At 37.0% G+C, this 24550-nt stretch overlaps 3 protein-coding genes across 6 annotated transcripts; 1 reads left to right on the forward strand and 2 right to left on the reverse strand.

Moving 5' to 3' along the window:
* Window positions 1-650: 650 nt before the first annotated feature.
* Window positions 651-3575, forward strand: LOC103942903 (CASP-like protein 5B2). The gene is made up of 3 exons (XM_048565117.1): window positions 651-820; window positions 2231-2363; window positions 2873-3575. Exons 1-3 carry the CDS (start codon window positions 690-692, stop codon window positions 3071-3073), a joined length of 465 nt encoding a protein of 154 aa, XP_048421074.1. The 5' UTR covers window positions 651-689; the 3' UTR covers window positions 3074-3575.
* A 1159-nt stretch (window positions 3576-4734) lies between these two features.
* On the reverse strand, window positions 4735-7031 carry LOC103942926 (mannose-1-phosphate guanylyltransferase 1). The gene is made up of 5 exons (XM_009353127.2): window positions 6843-7031; window positions 6374-6506; window positions 6082-6144; window positions 5740-5979; window positions 4735-5651 (listed from the first exon to the last, which is right to left on the reverse strand). Exons 2-5 carry the CDS (start codon window positions 6482-6484, stop codon window positions 4980-4982), a joined length of 1086 nt encoding a protein of 361 aa, XP_009351402.1. The 5' UTR covers window positions 6485-6506; window positions 6843-7031; the 3' UTR covers window positions 4735-4979.
* Window positions 7032-12617: 5586 nt separating this feature from the next.
* On the reverse strand, window positions 12618-23022 carry LOC103942913 (ultraviolet-B receptor UVR8-like). 4 transcript variants are annotated; one of them, XM_048565074.1, is made up of 12 exons: window positions 22660-23022; window positions 22053-22126; window positions 21870-21954; window positions 21470-21601; window positions 21167-21385; window positions 20772-21008; window positions 20337-20380; window positions 19631-19813; window positions 19194-19284; window positions 18668-18711; window positions 18500-18547; window positions 12618-12792 (listed from the first exon to the last, which is right to left on the reverse strand). In XM_048565074.1, the coding sequence occupies exons 1-12, from the start codon at window positions 22862-22864 to the stop codon at window positions 12721-12723; spliced, it is 1434 nt and encodes a 477-aa protein (XP_048421031.1). In that variant the 5' UTR covers window positions 22865-23022; the 3' UTR covers window positions 12618-12720. The 4 variants fall into 4 exon arrangements, with proteins under 4 accessions (XP_048421031.1, XP_048421030.1, XP_009351386.2 ...); XM_048565073.1 differs by lacking the exon at window positions 12618-12792 and adding an exon at window positions 17665-17855 and having other exon boundaries at window positions 18405-18547; XM_009353111.2 differs by lacking the exon at window positions 12618-12792 and having other exon boundaries at window positions 18125-18547.
* Between the last annotated feature and the right edge of the window lie 1528 nt (window positions 23023-24550).

Raw genomic sequence — 24550 nt, forward strand, 5'->3', positions numbered from 1 at the left:
AAAAAAAAAAAAAAAAACTGAGTGGGCTCATATAAAATGCAATCTACCTATTGGGCCCAAATCTAACTATATTTTATATTGAGGGCCCATATAAAATGCAATTCTTTTCTTCTACTTTCTTCACATTGAGGGCCCAAATCTAACTATATTTTATATTTGATGGAGGACCAATGAGAGAGAGACCCATGCGAGAGAGAGAGAAATAAAGCAGTCTCTCGGTAAGAGAGATGATGAAAGCATTCCATTCCTGCCGGGAAATGATCGGATGGGATCCCTTTCACCAAGTCTATCAAGGCACATAATCTGAACCTTTGAAATTTGATCTAACGGCTTATGTTATTATAACTTTTCAAGTGAGTTCATGTTAAAAACCGTTAGATCAAATTTCAAAAGTCCGATTGTGTGTCCGGGTTGGAAAGATCCTTTCCCCATTGCTGCCATCCCATTCCATGTCAAACATCTTTTTTCTTCTTCAACCGAAAATCTCAACTTTATCTCTGAAGATCCCACATTTTAAGCCTCCCCTCCAAAAGTTGAGTTCTTTAGCTCTTATTGCGTTAATGGTGGAATTATATGAAAGTTAGGGCTCATTTGTAGGACTCAGAAAACGGTTCCTTCGAGCTTAGAGAGAGAAAATCTAGAGAGAGAGAGAGAGAGAGAGAGAGAGAGAGAGAGAGTGAAGGGAAGGGATGAAGAAGCTGTTTGGGAGCCCAGGGAAGGTGAGTGGGCTGGCACTGAGAATTGGGCAGTGCTGTTTTGCTGCTGCTGCTATTGGGGTGATGCTCTCTGCTCATGGATTCTTCAATGCCACTGCATTTTGGTATTTTGTTTTCCCCTTCTTATTATGTCTTTCTGTTTTTTTTACATTTTTTACAAGAAAACTTTCGTCGATTCTGTTCTCCCCTGGTGGGTATTTTGAACTGGTTGTGTTTTTATCGATCGATTTCGGATTTGTTCAATTTGTAGCAAAATTTAACCCAGCTGGGATTCTCCATTAATGGAAAAAAAAAAAGGGGTTTAATTAGAAAGGAAAGTGGTGTGGATCGGATTCCCTTGCTATGTTTTACCAATTGAAAAATGCTAAGGAGACTCGGACTCTGACGCCTCACAGTTTAACGTAATTTCCGTGCCAAAAAATTATGAAACACTGCGAAAAACATGAGGTGAGAGAGAGTACAGAGAGTTCCACTTTTAAGATAGTCTTCTTAGCGTTTCTCTTTACCAATTACATAGAAATTAATGAGGAGGAAGTAAAAGAGAACAAATTTAAGTCTCTTAGTATTTAGAAATGTGGTTAATGGTTCTGAAAGTGGTAAAAGCAAATTTCATGTTGTTGCCCTTACCCTTGTTTTCGCTCTTATTTATTCACTTACCAAGGTTTGTCGTAAAATGTTAAACTAATCACTTACTAATGTATGCTTGGTTCTTGAGTTTTTCTATGGTTGATCTGGGCCTTTGTTTAATTCATCTACCCTCGTCTGTTGATCTCTGAGCTTAAATCTGTACATTTTAAGGATAAGAATCTCCTCCTATTGAACCTATACCTTCCACATAGGAATAAAAAATCGTACATTATTCCACCTTATTTTGTTTGCAGAAACCTGAACATCATAAGATGTCTATGTACGGTGACAATGGCGAATTGAAGCTATAATTCTCTTTGCAGCATTCTGAAAAGTCATCTCAATGACCTCTCTCTCTCCCTCTCTCTCTATCACATAACCAGAAGTCAATGAAGTCACTCCTACCATTCTGCTTCCTTGGTAGCTAATGATTTTCTTCTCCTACGAACAAATGATTTCAATTCTCCCACTTATAGAGAGGTTTGAAGAAGTTTCTTGAGATATTGTGACCGTGTAGTTTTCATGTGTTAACGTGTGTTTACTTGATTTTCGGTTCATAAAGCCTTTCCTTAGTTTGTATGTGTTCTGATAAGTAGCAACACCTTCCCACCTCAATTTATTGATCAGTTGTGTTCATAGAACTTGGAAGTGTTATTTGTGAGCCTAACTTTTAAGGTGCATAGAGTCGCATGTCTTTGCCTGTATGTCCCCTATGTGTCCATTGGTGCATACTTGCGTTAGGACTTATAATCTGCTAATTTATTGGTTGCTGCCCCTGTCATGCAGTAAGATTGTTCTTTATATCCTTTCCCGTAAATGGTTTGAAGTTTACATGCTTCTAGGTTTGAATAGTTGTATAATTCTTACCTGCATTTATTTGGATGCAGCTATTTAATTGCATCAATGGGGCTTCAAGTTGTTTGGAGTTTTGGACTTGCTTGCCTTGATATACATGCTTTGAGGTCAAAGAGAAGCTTGCAGAATCCCATTTTAGTGAGCCTATTTGTTGTCGGGGATTGGGTAAGTTTCTTCATTTATTTATGGATTGTTTTTTGCATTTAGTATTCAGAAACAAGTGTGTGTGGCATCGTTAATTTTAAGGGTTATGCATGATTTCTGATGGACTGGAGATGTTGGGAGAAGTTTTTAGATAATTTATGCACTTATTAATTGAAACTTATCCTGATCACGCGGAACAAATGTTGGATCATCAGGACAACTAAGTAGCGGAAAAATGTTTGAGAAAACATGGACAGTCAAATAACTTCAATTCCGTTGTGTGATCTTCAGGATACTGATTAACTTAGAAATGAATAAAGCTTTTCGATATTTACTAAAATTTTCTGGAAAGAAAGTATCACCTTCCCAAATGAAAGGTTTCATTGTGCTTTAACCGTTTCTTGTAGCTATTGCACTACCACTACTAAACAGATTGTTTACTTCAGAGTTTTGATTCTGTCTATGGTTCGGTGTATAAAAACCGAAGAGGTTATAAACTAATTCATGTTTAACAAAAATGAAAAATGCAGGTGACGTCTACACTGTCATTAGCAGCTGCATGCTCATCAGCGGGGGTGACAGTTCTGTACTCGAGGGATTTGAATTACTGCAGGCCGCCAATGCATCTTCCATGCAGCAGGTTCCAAATCGCCGTTGCCTTTGCTTTCATCTCATGGTTCCTCCTTGCTGTTTCGTCCATTGTCATGTTTCGGTTGTTAGGCGCAGTATGAGCTTGACAAAATTCTACATATTCTTCAATTTTCCCCTGTAAATACATCTGAGAACTGTCGTCCCTATATGGAGAGAAATCTACAACTACGGGGATGCCACTAGAGCAGTATCCCGAGCCAGCCGCGCAGTGTCATACATCCTAACTTTTCCACGTGGCAGCACGAGGTGTAGTTAGCTTGAGATACTGTTATGATGGCATTCATGTTGCATGGAAGTCCTTCTCCGTCTTGGAGGTTCATAAGGTTTTGATCTTCTGGATGGATTTCCACTTGTCAATCACAATTCTTGAGCAGCTCCAACCTTTGATTGGGACAAGAGTTGTGGGGTCCATGACTTGAAAATCATCATGTGTGTTAATTTTTGTAATGAAAGTAGGTCTGCTGTCTCTGGAGTGTAATCATTTTGCTGTACTATTGTCTCTCTTGCTTTGCTGTATTTTATCTGGTGGAATTTCACATGGTAGACCACACTTGATTAGTTGCTTTTCCTTTTGTCATTTCATTTTTTAATTTCCCATTTAATCCTTGTTTATTTCATTTTCTTTCAATTAGGTTTCGTTTGGAAATACTTTTAAAATGACTGAAAGCGTTTTTGGTAAAACTATTTTTGAAACCAGTTCTTAGTAAAAATGCAAATGAATCTTTGAAAAGCACTTAAAGTGATTATGGTAAGAAACACTTAAACTTGTGTTTTTAGCATGAAGCATTTTTTGTTTTGAGCAAACGATATTATCTACACTAAGGAGAGAGGGGTTGGCGTAGCCTCACAATGAGTTAGCAATAATGTGGTTCAAATTCGCCTTTGGTGATAATCGAACTTAAAATTTTTCATTTACAAATGAAGACAAATACTATTAAACCGTAATACTAAATTACATCAATTAAAACCTTCTTGTCCGTCAAAGTGTCATAATTATCACTAATTAGTGATACATAATCAAAGCCTTGTTGTCCGTCAAAGTGTCATTCTGAGAGATAAAGATGGCTGAGGTGCTCACTCACGTCACACATAAAATGTGTGACAATAATTACAACACCCAACCCCTTTTTATTTGGTTCTACAAATCGCTAATATTTCTTCTTATGTCCCTCTCAGTCTCACTCACTTAGTAGAATAATACGCTGTTTTGGACGAAGCCTAAGAGTCATAGGATTTGCCTTGTGTGGCAGGAAAGAGGGATGGATGACAAGGGGTCCATGATTTCACCTTCTAATTTTGTTTGGACCGGAAAATGCAAAATATTCAAATCCGCAAAGGAACGAGAGACTGAGAGCACTGACCCATGCATTCGAAATCGTGTGTTTAAATTTCCCCTCTCTTAGTATTGTTTGCAACTAACGAAGAAACGTCGGGAACACACCCATGAAATGCTCTGTCTTTGTATTCTGACAAGTATCAAAACAAAACTACTCTAATAGCCGGAAGAACAATTCAAACTAAGAGACAAGCACGCTGCATATTACTCGGACCAACTGACATAATTCACATAATCTATGCTGCCGACACTTCGATCAATGGTCTTGGAATCTTCCCAGATCTAGTAGAGATACCAACACTGGAAGCAAAGTACCCACTTAATTAAAAAATGCAAAAAACAAAATATTATTAATATTAATAGAAAAGAATTCAAGCTTGATTAATAAGTTACACAGCAAGAGAGTGACTGATAAATTTATTCCTATATACACCAAAAACAATACACAATTCACAACAATTCCAAGTCCCAGAGGACAACCAACGGCCCCAAAACTTCAAAAAACATCACAAATGAAGGAGCAGCAGAGCCTATGCACTGTATAAACGGGAAGGATAAAAATAGCAAATACATATCAAACAAAATAACTTACTACATCTCTTGACACCAAATTCTGTTTTGTAATTTGAACATAAGCGACAGCGTACAGCCTACATTACAATTTCCGGCTTCAAAATGCTCGACTTGATTTCTTTGTGGGGCAAAACCACACCTCCGTTGCTGTAAATCTCATCGCTCACATGCACATCTTCTCCGAGGATGGTCATGTTCTCTACACGAGCCCATTGTCCAACGGTGGAGTGCCATCCGATTATACTGCTGGAAATGCATGCGTGGTTCTTGATGCGGACTCCACGCATTACTGTACAGCGAGAGAGCCTGACTCCCGACTCAATAATGCAGCCTGGACCGATTGCAACATCCGGTCCAATCAGGCATCCCTCGCCAATTTTGGCTGTCTCGTCCACCAGAACGTTTCCCACAATGTGGGCGCCTCTGGCCAACTTGGATGAAGAGTTCTTCCTCAACGAATCCAGGTATAGTCTCAGGCCGGTAATATAATCCCTTGGTTGCCCAATGTCCATCCAAAACCCTGGAAGGACCATTGCGAAGAGCTTATTCTCTGCTGCGATTTTTGGGAATACTTCTTTCTCAATTGAGGTTGGTCTGAGTTCAATTTTATCAAGAACGGAGGGGTTCAACAAGTAAATTCCAGCATTGATTTTGTTGCCAACAAACAACTTTGGTTTCTCCACAAATTTCTGAACTTTCCCTGTAGACTCTTCCATAACCACCACTCCATATTTCGACGGCTCATCCACCTATATAAAAAGAAGTTATTTTCAGTGATATCAAGGCTGGAAGGAAGCTGAGTGCAAAGTATCAGGTAGAATTACAACTCAATGTTACCTTGGTCACCATTATGGAAGCTTCTCCTCCATGGGCTTTATGGAATTCAATCATTTCCTTAAACGGGTACTCGCTGATAACATCACTGTTAAGGACAAAGAAGGGCTCACCAGAATCGTCAATCAGTTTGTCCCTAGCAAGAGCCAGAGGTCCAGCAGTGCCAAGGGGCTCAGTCTCTTGTGAGCATGTGATCTTGATGCCAACCTTTTCCTCAAACTCCTTCAAGAAAGTCATCATCACCTGCAGAAATGATAAAGAGCATAAGCATTCAAAGAACCTTCGGTAGCATGAATCTCGTCAAGTATAAAATCAAACTTTTCGCAAGACGATGGCCTTGCTTACCTCTGGTTGGTAATTGATAGCCAGAACCACTTCTGTCACGCCAATTGCCTTAAGAGCCTCTATCTGAAAGCAAAAACCAACAAAATTGTATCAACTCGTGATTTATGCGATCACAAAAGCATGCGTACATAAAACACACTGTGAGGATTTGAGGTAAGCACTATATTTTGAGGTTTTTGACAATTCCTCTTATACAGAAAGTAATAATGTTTAGGCTCAAGATCAACAAAAGGAAATCCACTCCTACAAACGGATAAAAAAAAATATTTTTCAATTGCTAGAGCAATTGTACCTGATGCAGGATCATGGGTTTGTTAGCAAACTCAACAAGTGGCTTGGGAAAACTGAGTGTCAACGGCCGCAGACGCGTCCCGAAACCTCCAACAAGAATAAGTGCCTTCATTTTGATATGCCCTCTGCTTTCCCTGGTATATTAGTACAGTCAGAAAATCTTACACCTTAGTTCATGGCTCGAGCAACTTTAACCGGAAAAATTCCAACAGAAATCATAGAAACTCTATGTGCTGACATTACCAACGCAATTAATCACAGAAACTCCACCGGATCTGTCATTATACATGAAATTAATCTAAAACATACTTCGACGACGAATTCAAAGCTCAAAATCCCAAGCAAATTCGCCAAAACATGCGAATCGAAGCAATCAAATCAATCAACTTTTTGAACAATTCAATCCAATCGACACGAAACACATTGCCAAAAAGTCCGATCGAATCGACGCCCAAAGAGCGCTGAATTACCTCGGATCTCAACAGATCAAAACGCGAAGGGAGTCCACCGCAGCAGCTTGGGTTGGGACTCGGACGAGTGGGGGGACCGGGTCGTCGGGAGCGAGTTGGCGCTAGTGGTATTGCCTTTCCACCCTAACAGTTTATCCGTCAGGGTCCGAGCTGTGCAATGACGTTTGGTTGAGGAGAATGCTTCCGCATCGGATTTGTATTTATACGCGCGGAGGGGAGGGTGATATTAACGAACCTAGTTTTCTGGCGGATCTCAAATTAAAATATTAATTCTAACTTTCTTCACGTCCGCTTGGCGCTAATGGTTTACGCGTAATTTCGGGGTAGTTTCGTACTTTCGTCTGTTTATGTTTGTGGATAAATTTGTACGGTAAAGTATCGAAGTATGATTTTTCTTTTTTTTTTTTTTTTTTTTTCTTTTTTTTTTTAACAACCATATTATATACACTGGAAAGTAGGTTACGTCTTAAAATATGCCAGTTATAATGTGATTCAAATTGTTATTTGATGATAATCAAACTTAAGACTTCTCACTTACAAGTGAAGAAGAATATCACTATATTCTAATACTAAATGATCAAAGTATGATTCTTTTGTTTTGGGTGAAATTATAGATTCTAAAAAAAAGGGAAAATGATCATCTCCAGATCTCTTTCCACCTAATCCATCTAGTTTGGGATCTAGGCCGTTGAAATTTGATCAAATGGTTACAATTATTATCACTTTTAAGGAAGCCCCATGTTTGTAACCGTTAGATCAAATTTTAACAGCCTAGATCCCAGACTAGTTGAATTAGGTGGAAATGAATCTGGACAGGACCTTTCCCTACGAAAGAAGGTTCATTTTAAAATCTATTGTATTAAGAGAAGAGCCTTTGTCAACTTTTTTTTTTCTCTTTTTTCCAATTTTACCCTTACTTTTCCATATACAATATTGACATAAGGAGGGTAAAATGGTAATTTTGTACCTTTTGACAACATGACAATCATATCCCTATTTTTCCTATTTTACCCTCTTTTTTTTTGACAAAATTACAATCATATCCCTATTTTTCCTATTTTATCTTTTTTTTTATTTATTTTTATTTATGATACACAATATCTACATAAGGATGACAAAAAAACAGTAATTATGTAATATTAAGAATTGTTCACACACATAAAGTGTGTGCTCCCTGCTACTATATATTACAAAAAAGATGGTGTCTAATTGGGGGAGGTGTTAAATGGATTGATTACAATTACGGGAACACTTTTGTTTAATAACATAATGTGTAATGTTAAGGAAATATTTGATGTTGTGTTACTAGACCGAGAACTTACAGTAAGATGAACTCGACTTGATCAAATTGTTCTAACAAATAGAAAAGATTAAAAAAGATGATGTGAATAATTATAGTAATCCTAATATGTGGTATTTTTTTTATTTCATGAAATACCATTAATCTTGGTTGCGATTGACAGAGTTGGCCAATCAACATCGAGGAATGAAGATAATAATGATACTGTCCTAGTCAAACACAACCATCGTTGAAATAAATTTCTCTTTTTGTTTGCCTTTTAGAATAATACTTTGCTAAAATAAGTAGAAATTCTTATTCAAAAGTGTTCATTGTGAGTTATAAAAAATTGTGTTTATGATTAAAATCGTTCATATTATAAAATTTTTATTAAAAAATCGCTTCTGCAAAAAAAAAAAAAAAAAAAAAGCAATTAAAATTAAAATTAAAATCATTTGTATGTTCTTGAAAGGTTTGTAAGCTCACAAGAAAGATTTATAATAGTGATTTTAAGGTTTCAATGAGAGAATTACTTGTGTTTTTGCTAACTTTGTACCTCAAATTCAAGAGCAGAGAATAAACTTGATCTAAAATTCAACCACAATTCCCCCTGAACCACTTGTCGTGTTTAGTAAACTTTTTTGATTTAAAGTTTGAGACACCCTTTCACCTTAGAGATAATTCTACATGGATAAATGTTTTTTTACAATGCAAATAATTAGGGTTCACACAACCCAAATAAAGAGTTTATCGAGTTAATATCGTAGTACTACTTCTAAAACTATGTGCCATGACTTTGATTTCTCAACTGTAGAAAAATAAAAAGTTTGTAGTCCAAAGATAAATGGGTAGGGATCCTAGAGGACATATGACATATTTAATTTGAGATCCACCGATCGCTATTATTTTTATATCAACTTGCAAGTTGCAGCCAAATTTGCCAACAAGGCAGAAAAAAATATATTCCAAATAAAGATGCAGCTTACATCAGAGCAATTTTTCAATCTGTCAATAACATAATTTGATACATTAAGTGTAATAATATAATTAGTTGATTTTTTTTTTAATTTTCAACTAATTGTATTATAATTATTATGTTTGATGTATCAGATCGTATCCTCTTATACCACCATACCTGATGGGTTTTGCTTCTAATGCAAGATCCACATAAAGGTTAATTAAACCCAAATCGCTTTGCCTATAAGCACAAACTCCAGCTAATTTCAGCTTTAAACTTTTGCTTGCCTCTTAAAAAAAATTGTCATTGATATGCACCAAAACAAAATCTCTCTGTTTCTGATACGAATGATGTTATTTGTACCACATTTACCGATCACCTTATTAGTTTTCTAATCAAGGTGAAAACTTCATCTATATATGTGAGACTTGTGTATATTTGAGAGGTCATCGACAATGTAATCAATAAATGTGGTATGAATAGCATCACTCTTCGAATACTAGTAAGTACAAATACAACCATGAGAAATTCAACCACGAAGCAAGGTTCCAACTTTTAACAAAATAAAAACGAGTTTTTTTAGGAATTTTACATTGATTATATCATAACAAGAGGTTTGTAATTGAAGCAAATACAAGCATTATCTATGCACCCGAATCATACAATTAAGAAAACTTAGTTGTCTTGCGCCAAAACTAAGGCTTACTTATGTTGGTCAATATCAGCATGTTCTAAATTTGCCGTCTTCATCCAAACAACCTAAACAATTCGTTGACCTTTTGGTGTTGGATCCCCTTGACAAAATAGCAAGTCATGCATGCATATATATTTGGTTATGCTCCACTGCTAAGCAATTGTCCTTGTGGCCGACCTCAAGTTAGAAATAGAACCTTTAACCCTTTAGTGTTGTTAAACCAAACAAACCAAAAGGGGGGTATGTATGTGTGAATGAGATTTGAAGTCTCCAATTGAAGTAACAATTTGGCTTCTTTTTTTTTTTTGTTATATGTGGAACCATATATATATATTTTGGTTCGGAGTAAGGCAAATCAGAATAAAAATGCCTTAGAAATCTGATTATGGTTCTGATTGAACTAAGCCGACTAAATAGACCAATGATGCCCTACATCTTGTTGAGCTCTGATATGGTAAGCAAGGTCTACAGACCTTGCTAGGATCGACCATGCTTGTTTCGCAAGACATGGAAACCTGGTCTAACTGGGGTTCATATTGGTTGCTTATATTCTTGGATATTCCCACCATCTAGGGAATGGTTTGCGCTGCAAGTATTCACAATCATAAAAGGAGTTCTAAGATCTTTATACTAACTTGGTACCACACCAGTACCTTACATTAATCACGGTTGTTTATTCTTGTCTATGGCCGTACGTTCTCACATTCCCTACCATCCATGATGGTGCAGAATTTTGATTCCAACTATATCTTTAAAAAAAGATATGACTTGAGTCAAAATGGCAAGTCATGAACTTTTACCAGCAAACTCCAACCTAAGTGATTAACGGTAAAGGACAACTTAGCGAACTGCACCCAACATCATATGTTCGATATTTCATACCCAACATTACTAATGAAGCCTTAAGGAGCATGTCATCTTTCCTTGATACAATCATCAAGTGCAATGCCAGTTAAAATAGTAAAAGGACAAGTCAGCCAACACGTCTGTCTTCTGGAAAAATCAAAAATAATGTGTGAATTTGGTCTTATTTGACTATTCAAAATCTTTAGGCTTTACTTCATATCGTCACCAACTTTCTTAATTAAATAAAAAAATATAGACACGACAAGATACCTTTTTTAGCATAAGCCAGAAATAATCAGGAACAAAAAAATTTCGAGGGTAAAACAAGAAGATTAACAAATTAATTTAATCATTATATTCTTTTTTTAACCATTCTTATCATGGATAAATTATAATGTGGTCTTAGAACGCTGCCTCATAGCACGATCAGTTTATCACTAACGCATGTTATTAATAATAAATGCTAAAATATAAAATAATCGTCCACCTATATTATAATATGAGTGAATTAGTTATAAGATCTGATTGTTTTATTGCCTTTTGTTTCAGGCACAACTCAAAGTGTGTTAAAAGCAGTCTAAATGTGTTTACGTGTCCAGATAGTTTCAAAGCCTATTTTTAGGTCTCACTTCTACTCATTACCTACTTTAACAAAAAGAATCAAAAGATTCAAAACTGAAGACCAGCCAAAGAAATCATTTGAAAGAGTTGATTGCAACCAATTAACAGCTCTGCTCGAGCTAATCGCTCATTAGAAACTAAACCAGTGATTGATCAATGCCATCTTTCAGAATAAAAATGAAAACAAGCAAAAACCCTTTGACCATGAAGGCCCATCTACATAATTAGTGCTAATCTTTCTTTAAGCCCAGTGCACCCAAAAAGCCCAACTACATAATTTGCATGCCCACCCATATAATGGAGCTTCTTTCTAGAGAGAATATGTTTTGGATTAGAGAATCTCTGTGTTTGGCGCCCAAAGACCAGGAGATTTAGACTGTTGAAGGAAGACAAAGGTTTGGGCTATTGGTTTGTTTAAGGTGTGTTAATAGGAGTCGCCAAATTTGAATGAGTAGTCCAGATCTCATAATTTTTAGGCTCCAGACCCAGAGATTCAGAGAGAATCTCGATGATATAATAATCATCACGTGCTTTGTGTACACATGGATCACGAGTGTTGTAGACACAAACGAATAACATACTTTCTCATCTTTTTGGGTATGCCCATTGGCATATCCAATACTTCCAAAAAATTTCTTTAAGGCACGTCCCTAAACCCTAAATCCTAAACCAATGAACTCAAAAACCATAAAAAATAAAAATAAATAAATAAATAAATAAAAACTCATATTTCAGCAAGCAAAACCTCCACCTCAAGCTGTACAAGCAGAACTCTGGTAATATATAACATACATATGCATCTGCTAAACAAAAACACAACCGTGCAATATCCAAATAGGACAGGTAACTGGAACAAAAATTAGACATCAATAACCCTTTGCTGTGGCAATGCTTGCAATGTACTCAATCTCCTCCGCGACTTCTTTCATTGAAGGTTTGTTCCGAATTAATAAAGCAATGTCATGTGAGCGAGTTAAAACACATAAAAGTGCATGATAGTTTAGAATACCGTAACCAGTATTTTAGTTGCATGTAAGTTTCTCTCCTAGAAAATGAACTTTGAGAGTATAAAAAAACATAGAACGCTGATTTGCAATTTTGCACCAGACATTGCATTACACAGATGAATCAACGAAATTTCCATAGCATTCCCCACATAGCTGCATGTTTCCGAAGACAATACAGAACAATTACATAACATTTCCAGGCGTTTGGTTACATCACAGCCACTTCCAATTATACACAACCTTAGTTGTACATCGTCGAATTGATACGTATTACGATATCCTAACCGTATTAGACATGGAAGACGTCCGCCATGAAAGAATGGGGTACATGCATATACATACATAAATACATATGTATACGTATATACAATTCCATTCCAAACTAGTGTATGTACATGTAACCAATAAGTAACCAACTTCAATGAACACTGCTATCTAACAAAATTGTACCGTGGCCTTTGGACTAGGAGAACTCAAGTAGGTTCAGCAAGCAGTAAGGTATGCCACCAGCCGCATGCCACATTTTTCGGCACACATCCGTCGATCTTGCTGTCGATCACATCACCCAGGCCAAGCTGGAATTTGCAACAGAAAAGCACAGTATTAGACTTGCAAGGCAATACGAAAAATAGGAACATTGCAGAGCAAACTACATTCATAGCATCGACATGAACTATTGATGACGGCTGAATACCTGACCATACTTGTTCGGGCGAAGATTTCTCTGGAGAAGGATCCTCGGACCTCAGCATAGCTCCCCTAGGGATTGGCACTTTGGATGTGTAGTCGGGCTCTTGCTTGTTGATGTGCTATAAGAAGAGGACAAAGTTAGTTCTAAAAGATGCATTTGTGGGGCCTTAGGTGTAGGCCTTGAGACTCACAATCAAAACTAACTGAGTGCTACGCGTGCCACTGCTATCTCAGTATAGCATATGTAGAATAAGAGTGTTTTTAGTCGATTACTTGCGTCCCAAGTTACTCGGACTTTTTGTTATCAAAGGATTGTCGTGGATGGGTTAAGTCCACATTAAGTTCTTTTTCTTGCCTTGTAAACAAGGACTTTTAGTTCATAGTCTTGTATGTTCAAATGAAGGGAGTCCAGAGCCCTTTAAGCCATTTACTTGGTTTTTGATTGATTTTAATGACAACATATCCATTAAACTAACCAGATCCAAATGCAAATGGAACTCTTAAAATAGGAAAACAGGTGGATATGACTTGAATATGTACTGGAGAATGCATTAAGTAATAGATCTACAACTTTGGAAAACAAACAAAGAGCTTCAAGTAAGATTTCACCTTGTATGGCAAGGTTGAACTTCTTGCAGTCACTTCTCTTTGTAATTACAGGGTTTACATGCTAAAAAAGGATGGATGGTAAACAAGTTTACACGAGGGAATCGATACTACGCCACTAAGAGAAATAGCAGAGCTTTAAACTGGACAAGAGATAGCTTGTCACTAAAAGATCTGAGATCTGAGCTGATTACAGCTTTTGGATGCAAATTTGGCTTGAGAGCAGAGTTTGTATGTTTGTGTTGATTGGTTGAGTGTCTTTATCTCTGGGGCCTCTTCCTCCTTTTATAGGCAGATTAGCCCGACTGCTGTAACTTTGTTCTTGCCCGAAAGCATTTGAAGGGTAGTGAGTCATCAACTTTTACTTGTAATACCATTGAAAAGTGTTCTTTGGCTGGTAGTAGATTAGTCTCCATCACTTGTCACTTCAATGGTAAGCACGTGGCTTGTATCTTGGCTGAGAAGGCCTCAATTTGCTTTTGGGCTTGATGATGGACTTCAGGCAAATCTCTTTTAATTTGGCACCCTTGGGCTTTCCTTCATCTAAGTCCAATGTTCAAATATTAACCCAAACAATACTTGTTCCATCCCTAGCTGAAAACTTTCCCATCCTTTACATGAAACACAAAGAAATTAAGAATCTCTTTCGGTTTTAATCCACACAGGTTCAACTTCTACATCTTCTAAACTAAAATGGTAAATTACATAAAACTACCTCAACTATTGGGTCATTAACGTTTTCATACCTAGTCTTTAAAAAGTTTCAATGTCATACCTTATCTTCGAATTTGTTAAAATGTCATACCTTTCATCAGCTGTCTGTCAATTCTTCCATTAAATGCTAACGTGGCTTGAGGCGGGACCCACTTTTTATTAAAAAAGTAATTGAATATTTTAAAAATAATTAATTAAAAATTAAATAAATATTAAAATATTTATATATAAAATAAAAAAAATAAAAAAACCCAAAAAACAATGGAATATACATTCTTATCATGGAGAAATTATAATGGAGCTTTACATTGATTACATCATAACAAGAGATTTGTAACTGAAGCAAATACGAGCGTTTATTTATGCACCCGAATCATACAATTAAGGAAACGTAGTTGTCTTGCGCCAAAACTAAGGCTTACTTATGTTGGTCAACGTCAGCATGTTCCAAATTGCCGTCTTCATCCAAACAACCTAAACAATTCGTTGATCTTTTGGTGTTGGAGCCCCTTGACAAAATAGCACGTCATGCATGCATATATATGGTTATGCTCCACTTCTAAGTAATTGGCCTTGTGGCCGACCTCAAGTTAGAAATAGAACCTTTAACCTTTAAGTGTTGTTAAACCAAACAAACCACTAAGAGTAAGGATTACAATATCATCATCATCAAATTTAACCTCAGCCGCAGAAAGATAATCTTTAGTCTCCTTGATTATTTGTAAGTAAAGAGAAATGGAATCATTAACCATTTTGATATTCTGCAATTCTGATTTCATTTGGAAGATACTTGTTCTTGTAACAATCTAAAATTGCTCCTTGAGCCGTGTCCAAAGATCTTGAGCACTAGTACTCCCGATGGCACAAGAAATTGCAGGTGATGAAAGGGTTGCAGTAATTAGCTGCATCAAGGCTCGATCATGCATCTTCCAAATCTTGTAGCCATCAGATTCTATGGAAGAACCAATTTCGTCCGAATCTACCTCGAATCCACTAGGTGTAATTCATGTGAATCGAGCAGGACAAGGTGTGGAACCATCCACAAACCCCATGATTCCATGCCCTTAGAGCAAAAGCTGCATCTGAAAATGCCAAACCAAGTAGTTTGTCTCATCAAGCTTGACTGTGACAGATGTTGAAACAATGGAAATGAGAGAGATAATGGGAGATTGAACAATTTGTAGTTGAGAGGTAGAAACCATTGCTGCAAGAAAACTGAAAACTTGTAGCATAATGGTAATTGCGAACTTTTGTCAAACAGTTGGCATGCATAGAAACCAGACGCCAAGAAAGATGAAGAAATTCACAGTATTGTTCAAAGAAGAGAGAGAGAGAGAGAGAGAATGAATATTCTTCAACTGGTATTTTTCTATATGTCATACAATCTTACAGCCTCAAGGTTATATACTACCTTGCACAAATCTTACTGCCTAAGTCACAATGTAACTAACTCTAACTACCTTTTCTATCTTTTGACAAGTGTCATCTTTTACTACCATTGGATTACTACCCCTACAGACCTTGCTGAGATAGACCATACATGTTTCACAAGACATGGAAACCTGGTCCAACTAGGGTTCGTATTGGTTGCTTATATTCTTGGATATTCCCACCATCTATGGAATGTTTTGCACTGCAAGTATTCACAATCATAAAAGGAGTTCTAAGATCTTTATACTAACTTGACTATTAAAAAGCCTTTGGCCTGGTACCACACCAGTACCTTACGTTAATCACAGTTGTTTATTCTTGTCTATGGTCGTATGTTCTCACACTCCCTACCATCCATGGTGGTGCAGAACTTTGGTTCCAACAATATCTTTAAAAAAAAAGATATGACTTGAGTCAAATGGCAAGTCATCAACTTTTCCGAGCAAACTGCAACTTAAGTAATTAAAAATTTAAAAGTAAAGGACGACTTAACGAACTGCACCCGAAATCAAGTGTTCGATATTTCATACCCACCATTACTAATGAAGCCTTAAGGAGCATGTCATCTTCCCTTAATACAATCAAGAAGTGCAATGCCAGTTAAAATAGTAAAGGACAAGTCAGCCCAACTCATCTGTCTTCTGGAAAAAGCAAAAATAATTTGTGAATTTGGTCTTATTTGACTATTCAAAATCTTTAGGCTTTACTTCATATGGTCACCAACTTTCTTAATCAAGCTACCATTTTTAGTATAAGCCAGAAATAATCAGGAACAAAAAAAATTCAAGGGTAAAACAAGAAGATTAACAAATTAATGTAATCCTTATATTCTTTCTTTAACCAAAACAATGGAATATGCATTCTTATCATGGAGAAATTATAATGTGGTCTTAGAACGCTGTCTCATAGCATGACCAGTTCACCACTAACGCGTGTTATTAATAATACACTCTAAAATATAAAATAATCGTCCACCTATATTATAATATGAGTAAATTAGTTATAAGATCTGATTATTCTATTGCCTTTTGTTTCAGGCACAACTCAAAGTGTGTTAAAAGCAGTCTAAACGTGTTTACAGTATCCAGGTAGTTGGTCCGTTCAAAGCCTATTTTTAGGTCTCACTTCTACTCATTACCTACTTAAGAAAGAATCAAAAGATTCAAAACAGAAGACCAGCCAAAGAAATCATTTGAAAGAGTTGATTGCAACCAATTAACAGCTCTGCTCGAGCTAATCGCTTATTAGAAACTAAGCCAATGATTGATAATGCCATCTTTCAGAATAAAAAAGAAAACAAGCAAAAACCCTTTGACCATGAAGGCTCGTCTACATAATTAGTGCTAATCTTTCTTCAAGCCTATAAGTCCACCCAAAAAGGCCAACTACATAATTCCCCTGCCACTCATAATTGAGCTTCTTTCTAGAGAGAATATGCTTTGGATTAGAGAATCTCTGTGTCTGGCGTCCAAAGACTTGGCGATTCGAGCTGTTCAAGGGAGACAAAGGTTTGGGCTTTTGATTTGTGTAAGGTGGGTTAAAGGGAGTCGCAAGATTTGAATGAGTAGTCTGGATTTCTTAATCATTAAGGCTCTGGACACAGAAATCTAAACAGAATCTCAATGGTATAATACTCATCATGTGCTTTGTGTACATATGGATCATGAGTGTTGTAGACGTAAGCGAATAACATACTTTCTCCTCCTTTTCGGTATGCCCATTGGCGTATCCAATACTTCCAAAAAAATTCTTTAAGGCACGCCCCTTAACCCTAATCTCAAAAACAAAAAACAAAAAACAAAAAAAAAAAAACTCACATTTCAGCAAGCAAAACCTTCACCTCAAGCTGTACATGCAAAACTCTGGTAATAAAGATTATATTCACACATCCCAAATTACTTCTCCCACATCTTTTTAATTTTTTAATATTTTTTATCAAATGTTAGTGGTGTATAGAAAATATTAAAAATTAAAAAAGTGTGGTAGAAGTAAATTAGGGTGTGAATATAATCTCTTAACATACATATGCATCTGCTAAACAAAAACACAACCGTGCATTATCCAAATAGGACAGGTAACTCGAACAAAAAATAGACATCGACAACCCTTTGTTGCGGCAACGCTTGCAATGTACTCAAGCTCGTCCGTGACTTGTTTCATTGAAGGCCTGTTCCGAATTAATAAAGCAATGTCAAGTGAACGAGTTAAAACACATAATATTGCATGATAGTTTAGAACACCATCACTAGTGTTCTAGATGCATGTAAGTCTCTCTCTTAGAAAATGTACTTCGAGAATATAAAAAAAAAAAAAAAAATAGAACGTTTGATTTGCAAGTTTGCACCAGACATCGCATTACACAGATGAATCAAGGAAATTTCCATAGCATTCCCCACATAGCTGCCAATTTCCTAAGACAATACAGAACAATTACATAACAATTACATAACATTTCCAGGCGTTTGGTTACATCACAGCCACTTCCAATTATACACAACCTTAGTTGTACATCGTCGAATTTGATACATATTACGATATCCTAACCGTATCAGACATGGAAGACGTCCGCCATGAAAGAATGAGGTACATGCATATACATTATACATACATAAATACATATGTATATGTACATACAATTACATTCCAAACTAGTGTATGTACATGTAACCAATAAGTTACCAACTTCAATGAACACTGCTATCTAACAAAATTGTACCGTGGCCTTTGGACTAGGAGAACTCAAGTAGGTTCAGCAAGCAGTAAGGTATGCCACCAGCCGCATGCCACAGTCTTCGGCACACATCCGTCGATCGTGACTTGAGCCGGAATGTTGCGGTCGATCACATCACCCAGGCCAAGCTGGAATTTGCAACAGAAAACCACAGTATGAGACTTGCAAGCCAAAACGAGAAATAGGAGCATTGCAGCGCAAAATACATTCATAGCATCGACATGAACTATTGATGACAGCTGGAATACCTGACCATACTTGTTCCATCCCCAGCCGAAAACTTTCCCATCATCTACATGAAACACAAATAAATTAAGAATCTCTTTAGGTTTTAATCCACACAAGTTCAACTTCAACATCTTCTAAACTAAAATTATGACATAAACCGATATTTCTGTAAACCCAAGCAACTGATATCTCCACCTAAATAGATATTTTTATCCATGCTACCTACAACTTCAGACACTTTCACTGTTTTTCGTTTGTTTACTAGCCTAAACACAATATTTGGAATTTTCCAAGGACTTGTGAAGGCTCTTATGAGCTGACCAAATTTCCGTGTTTCTTTCTCTATAAATCACTTCCTGTTTTCTGGACCAATGCAGACGACCACATGTAACCAAATATAATCGAGGTAATCATATTTGCTTAACCACATTAAGATTGGATACCATCTCTTCTTTAGCTTAAAGGAAAGACTAGTTAGCTTAAAGAAAGATAAAGTCGCTTATCATAAAAGAGTTAGGGAGCTTGTAAAAGTAGACAGTAGCATACCCGTGATTATGGCACTATGACGCGCCCCGCAGGAAACAATCTTTGCATTCTCATTTTCCAGAATTGGAGCATCCAAAAGTCTTGGTATCGTCTGGTCCACAATTCAAGAAAATTCAGTTCAACAGTTTCTCTGAAAGCAACATTCAATGAATATTGGCAATGATGATTTGAAAATACTGCAAAAGTAGCCACGTAAATATTATCGATTATTTAATTTATGTTACCCTAGTAACCCTACCTATATACTATTAACATTTTATGGCCGAGTTAAGGGAAAAATTAAGGGTTATCATCCCGTTGCGTCATTGCCTGAATGACAAACCTATGAATCAAAGCAATCATATCATATTCTAGTAACTTTATGACTTCTCAATTAGTGAGGATGTCAAATTCTATAGCCAAACAAAGGATAGATTTAGGTAAACTTCATGGTTTACCTCAGCTTGATCAGCTCCGGTTCCCAGCTGTCCAAACTGATTCCCACCAAATGTATAAACATCGCCATCCGCTGAAATGCAGACAGTGTGCCACAGTCCTGCCGCAACACCCTCTATCCGGATACCCAGTAATGAAGATACACAAATCGGGCTTAACTCGTCATCTGTGCTTCCTTGCCCACACTTGAAAAAACAAAAATGACAAGGAAATCAGTTTTATGCCTTATTTTAATAAGCCAAAACGGTCAGCAACAGTGCACTATTGGTAATGTTGGGAAGGAATAGAATAGATTAATCCATTTGAGTGAACCTCATCTTGAGCACCTACAGTGCTTTTTCTCCATCATTCCTATACCTACATAATGATACCGTAGAATGGTTAAGATTTGGGGAACACCTGCTAGTTGTTTTGTATGGAGTTATGGATGGATACAAAAATTAAAAATTAGACATTCCAGCCTGGTTGGTACACCGGTAACATCTTGTTTAGGTACTAATCCAGTAATACTATAGATAATGGATTTTCATATTGGTCATCAATAGCAGTTTTACCACCAACAAGCCAAAAGCACTATGATCAATGATTTTTCACTATGAAGTAATATGTTGTGCATACGGATGAAATAAAATTAACGCAGACAGCACTTATGGTTTCTTGAAGAAGCAAAAGTGTGAGGCAAAGAGTGCAATACTGCAGAAAACTCACCTGTCCATACAGCCCCCAACCAAAAGCAAGTACTGCTCCAGCATCTGAAATGCAAGAAAGAAATCACAAACATACATGTAAAATAAAACATAAAAGCTAAAGTGCTAAAATCGTTTAACATCTCAGTTGTACCACATGATACACTAACCACAGTAATGCCATTCCTGTGATAAGTCAATTCTAATTCCCCACTTATAAACAGCTATAACTATGAAGTTTTGAAAATGGCTCCCATGATTCCAATGATTGATCATTCACCTAATCTAGTGACTGATTCTTCAGTATTTAATCAAATATCTCTTACATATAACATATTAACGGCAAGAAATACCAATTGAGTATCTAAGATTAATTAAAGACGTTGGCAGTAACAGTACTATCCAGCTCGGGTGCCCATGCTTATAAATAATTGGAGAAAGAACTTAAAATTTGTACCTGTGATTACTACACTATGTCGCCCTCCACAGGCAATCCCCTTCACATAATTTCCAGGAACCCTAACACCAAATCCGTCTGAACCCATGGTTCCTCGAGACAGTGCTGCAGATCTATCTTTTCCATAAGAGGACTCAATGCAAGGTACAGGATGAGGAGAGGATACCATACGTATGCGGGAGCCCAGACCAAGCTGCCCTTCACCTCCATAGCCCCATCCCCACACTTGTCCTATATCTGAAGTTTTGGGAAATTAGGATACCTTATGTCTTGCTTGATATTATAAATATTCTAATTTCTAACTCTGAAACTTCATTCCGCACCTTATTTCATGACCACAATGCAAAGAGACTATGCATCGCATACAGGTAAAAATCAGAACAGGGTAAAATTACCTGATAATGCCAGACTATGGCGCCCTCCAGCGGCAACACTGGCTATTCTAACTCCCGGGTTCAATGCCACAAGACATGGCAATGCTGACGGAGGTTCATCACCAGATGATGAACTTTCAGCCGCTTGTTTTGCTGACGACAATTTTCTTCGCTTTGTACTTTCTTCGCTAGCAGAAACTGCTGCAGCAGTGGATCGTGAGCCTTGAGAGCGAGGGCTAACTATATTATAAACATAAATAAGTCAGCAATGAACGAAAAACAAGTTTTTGTCATTGTCAAGAAAAGAGGCCAAACATGAATTACCTTGCTCAGTCATAAAAGAATTCTGCCTTTCATAGGCATCCTTTACACCGTCTGGACCCATAGATTGCTCCCCAAAGACCTTCCCAGATGGGACACACTCTTTCCATCCCCATGTGTAAACTCCTCCATTATCTGCATTAAAAACCAAAATTTATTGACTGCCTCAATACTCATAATAGCTTAATAACGATGGAACATGGAAACTGAAATTGTTTCCACAATTCAATTAGTTACCAACTAATTGTTTCAGTCGGTCTAGTTTCATGCGCTTAATTCCAAACCCCCTTGGCATCTTCAGAAGAAATTATTTGTCAGAAAAGGGTTCAGATGTTTCTAAACCTTTACTCACTACGTTGAATAAAAATCTACTCCTTGAGAAAAATGCAGTAATCAGCATTACCTGTGACTGCAACACAATGGGCCCAACCCGCGGCCGCCTGTACTATACAAGCTTCATTCGGAAGTGGAAAAGGCTCCGGGTTTTCCTTAACAAGCAAAATCGAGAACAATGTCAATTAATTCCACCAACAAATTAACAAAATAAACCAATGAACGAACCAAGTGTCGTGTATCGCTTCAGTACCCCGTGCATCCCAGATGTCACATAGCTTTGGCCTAGATCATCTGTTGAGCCCCATGTAATAAGCTTTCCAGGCTCTGGGTGAAATCATACCAACAAAGAACCATGAGCAAACAGAAACGTACTTTGCAGCACAACCATCAAAGACAAACATACACAAAGATATGGTAAAACAGCATTGGGGAGAAAAATAATAGAGTCCATCATCTGCCTCAAATTAAGCCAAATGCGGGTTAAAGCCAGTTTGCCAAGACAGTGTGCCCGTCCTGTTGCAACCAAGTTGACATTCCCTCCCCGTGGATTAGAGCAATTTAGAATATACATATATATATATATATATATATGTATGTGTGTGTGTAGACTAAAATTATAATTCTTCCCCAATTTGAATGTGGAAATGAAAATAGAAAAAGATACATAAAGTACAGCAGCAATTTTCAGACATAAAAACTCTGTATAACTTTACTATGCTGTATGTTTTTATATGGAAAAAAAATAGCAGAAAGCATAAAATTTCAAGCTTTATTTTCCCACATTTTCTCGGCGTCCAAACAGCGGGTAAAACTGCAATCAGAAAGTAAAAAACCGAGGCAGAGTTCGAAGAAAGCACCAGATATGGCCATGGCGAAGCCGCAGCCGCCACCGCATACATCCTTCCACGCGTACTCGGCGTCGGCCGTCCGCACGATCGTCGGCGACAAAAGCGGCGATCTCTGGGGCAGAGCTCCGGGAAGATATCCCCACATGAACACCACCTCCTCTTTCCCCTCTTCCATCTTCACTTTCTCTCCCTCCGTAATTCCCTCCGCATTCATCGCTCGATAAAATCCGAAAAACAGGGAACGGAAATGGATTCCTAATCCGAGATTTCGTTTTTCGTTTTCCGAAATTTCGGAATTTTCTTTTAAGTTTTTTGAGCTTCGGTGGACTTTTGAGTACGTTTTTGGGAAGTGCCCTAATTTTGCTGGGTTGCTAAAAATGGGGCCGTATCAAATACAGGAAAATGGGGACGCCACGTTGGATTCCCGCGTGGCTGTGTGGACACGTGGCTCGTTTTTGACCCCAAGATGCCTCGGCCGCTGCAAGCCAGTAGTTCCCGGAAGTTTCTGGAAGGTCGGGCTCCCTTAACTACAGAGAGCATTGTTCGGGGCTGGCGTGGCCGTCTCTCCATCACACCACGTGGTGGAACCTGATGCGAGCCCCCAATGATTATGTGCTACCACGTGTCCGCATATTTGATTAGGACCTCTGAAAATGTTTTTCGATTCTTTCCTTCCATGATTTCTGTTTTTTATATTTATCTCAAAAAATGTAGTAGGATTTTTTATTTAGTCATATTTAAGTATGATAGTGTTTTTCACAAACCAATTTTAAGGTACCTCTCATACACTTTTATTAATTTTATGTCTTTGATCTTCAATTTATTTGATTCAACTGTCTAAAATTAAGAAGAATGTGCAAAGAATAAAAACAGTTGTGCAAATAGCACAAGTATCGCACTCGTCATCTTGATAAAATAACTTTGAGACATTTTATTTTTATGTAAAAAAAAAAAGAAGATATTGTTAGATTGTTGTGCTAGTAGCTATATTTTTGTATTGTGGATTCTATTTACTTTGAACCAAATAAATTTACTTATTTCGAGGAGCAGGTCGAATAGTTGAAGAAGGGCATGATATTTTACTAGAATTATATGTTATTAATTTCTATTTTGTTCTATTATTAGAAAGATCCTAACAACTTGGCATGGTAGTTCCAAAACTTTACCATTTTAACTTTTGGGGCCGAAGAAGGCTAGGACCTCCTCGCAGTTATCTAAACCTCTTGGGACCGAAGAAGGCTAGGACCTCTCCACAGTTACAAAGTATCGAACTCAGCTTATTAAGTATCAAAACTAAAACCTCCTTTATTTTTTCTTTTAAAGAGTTGTTGTATGCATGTTTTTTATTGAGCCACTTATCGTGGTTGAGTATTACTCTAACTCCTTTTTCCTTATTTGTTTAGTAAAGAGGACAACTTGCATACACATCATGCTACAAGTTGGAAGCTATAATTTTCAACAAATTCTTTATTTAGAAACAATACAAACATATTTGTACATGAACCAAATAAAATGACAAGTTTTTTATATGTTATAGAAGGACCACCAACTCCATATGCATATATAACCAAATAAAATATCAATTTATTAGAGTATCTAGACCAAATGGCTTGGAAACATGCAAATTGACTGCTATTTGATGTTGTTTGCATCTAGCTTTAGTATTTCACGCGTGAACCAAATAAGCAGTGCGTCTGTGGCTCGACATACCAAGTTGCATTCAACGAATTTTTAGACCAACAATTTTAAGTATTGTTATTGTGCATTTTACTTTTAATTTTTTTTTACTATGGAATACTTAATGTTGCTTAAAGTCATATGTTTTTCTTTTTCTCGGTAACATGGAAGAAGAAAAAGAAAAACTAAGGAACAACTAATCTAGCTGTAGTGACTCTAGAAC

Source organism: the organism of the source record quoted next, unplaced genomic scaffold (assembly GCF_019419815.1).
Source record: "Pyrus x bretschneideri cultivar Hongxiangsu unplaced genomic scaffold, Pyrus_bretschneideri_v1 Contig4, whole genome shotgun sequence".
Lineage (NCBI taxonomy): Eukaryota > Viridiplantae > Streptophyta > Magnoliopsida > Rosales > Rosaceae > Pyrus > Pyrus x bretschneideri.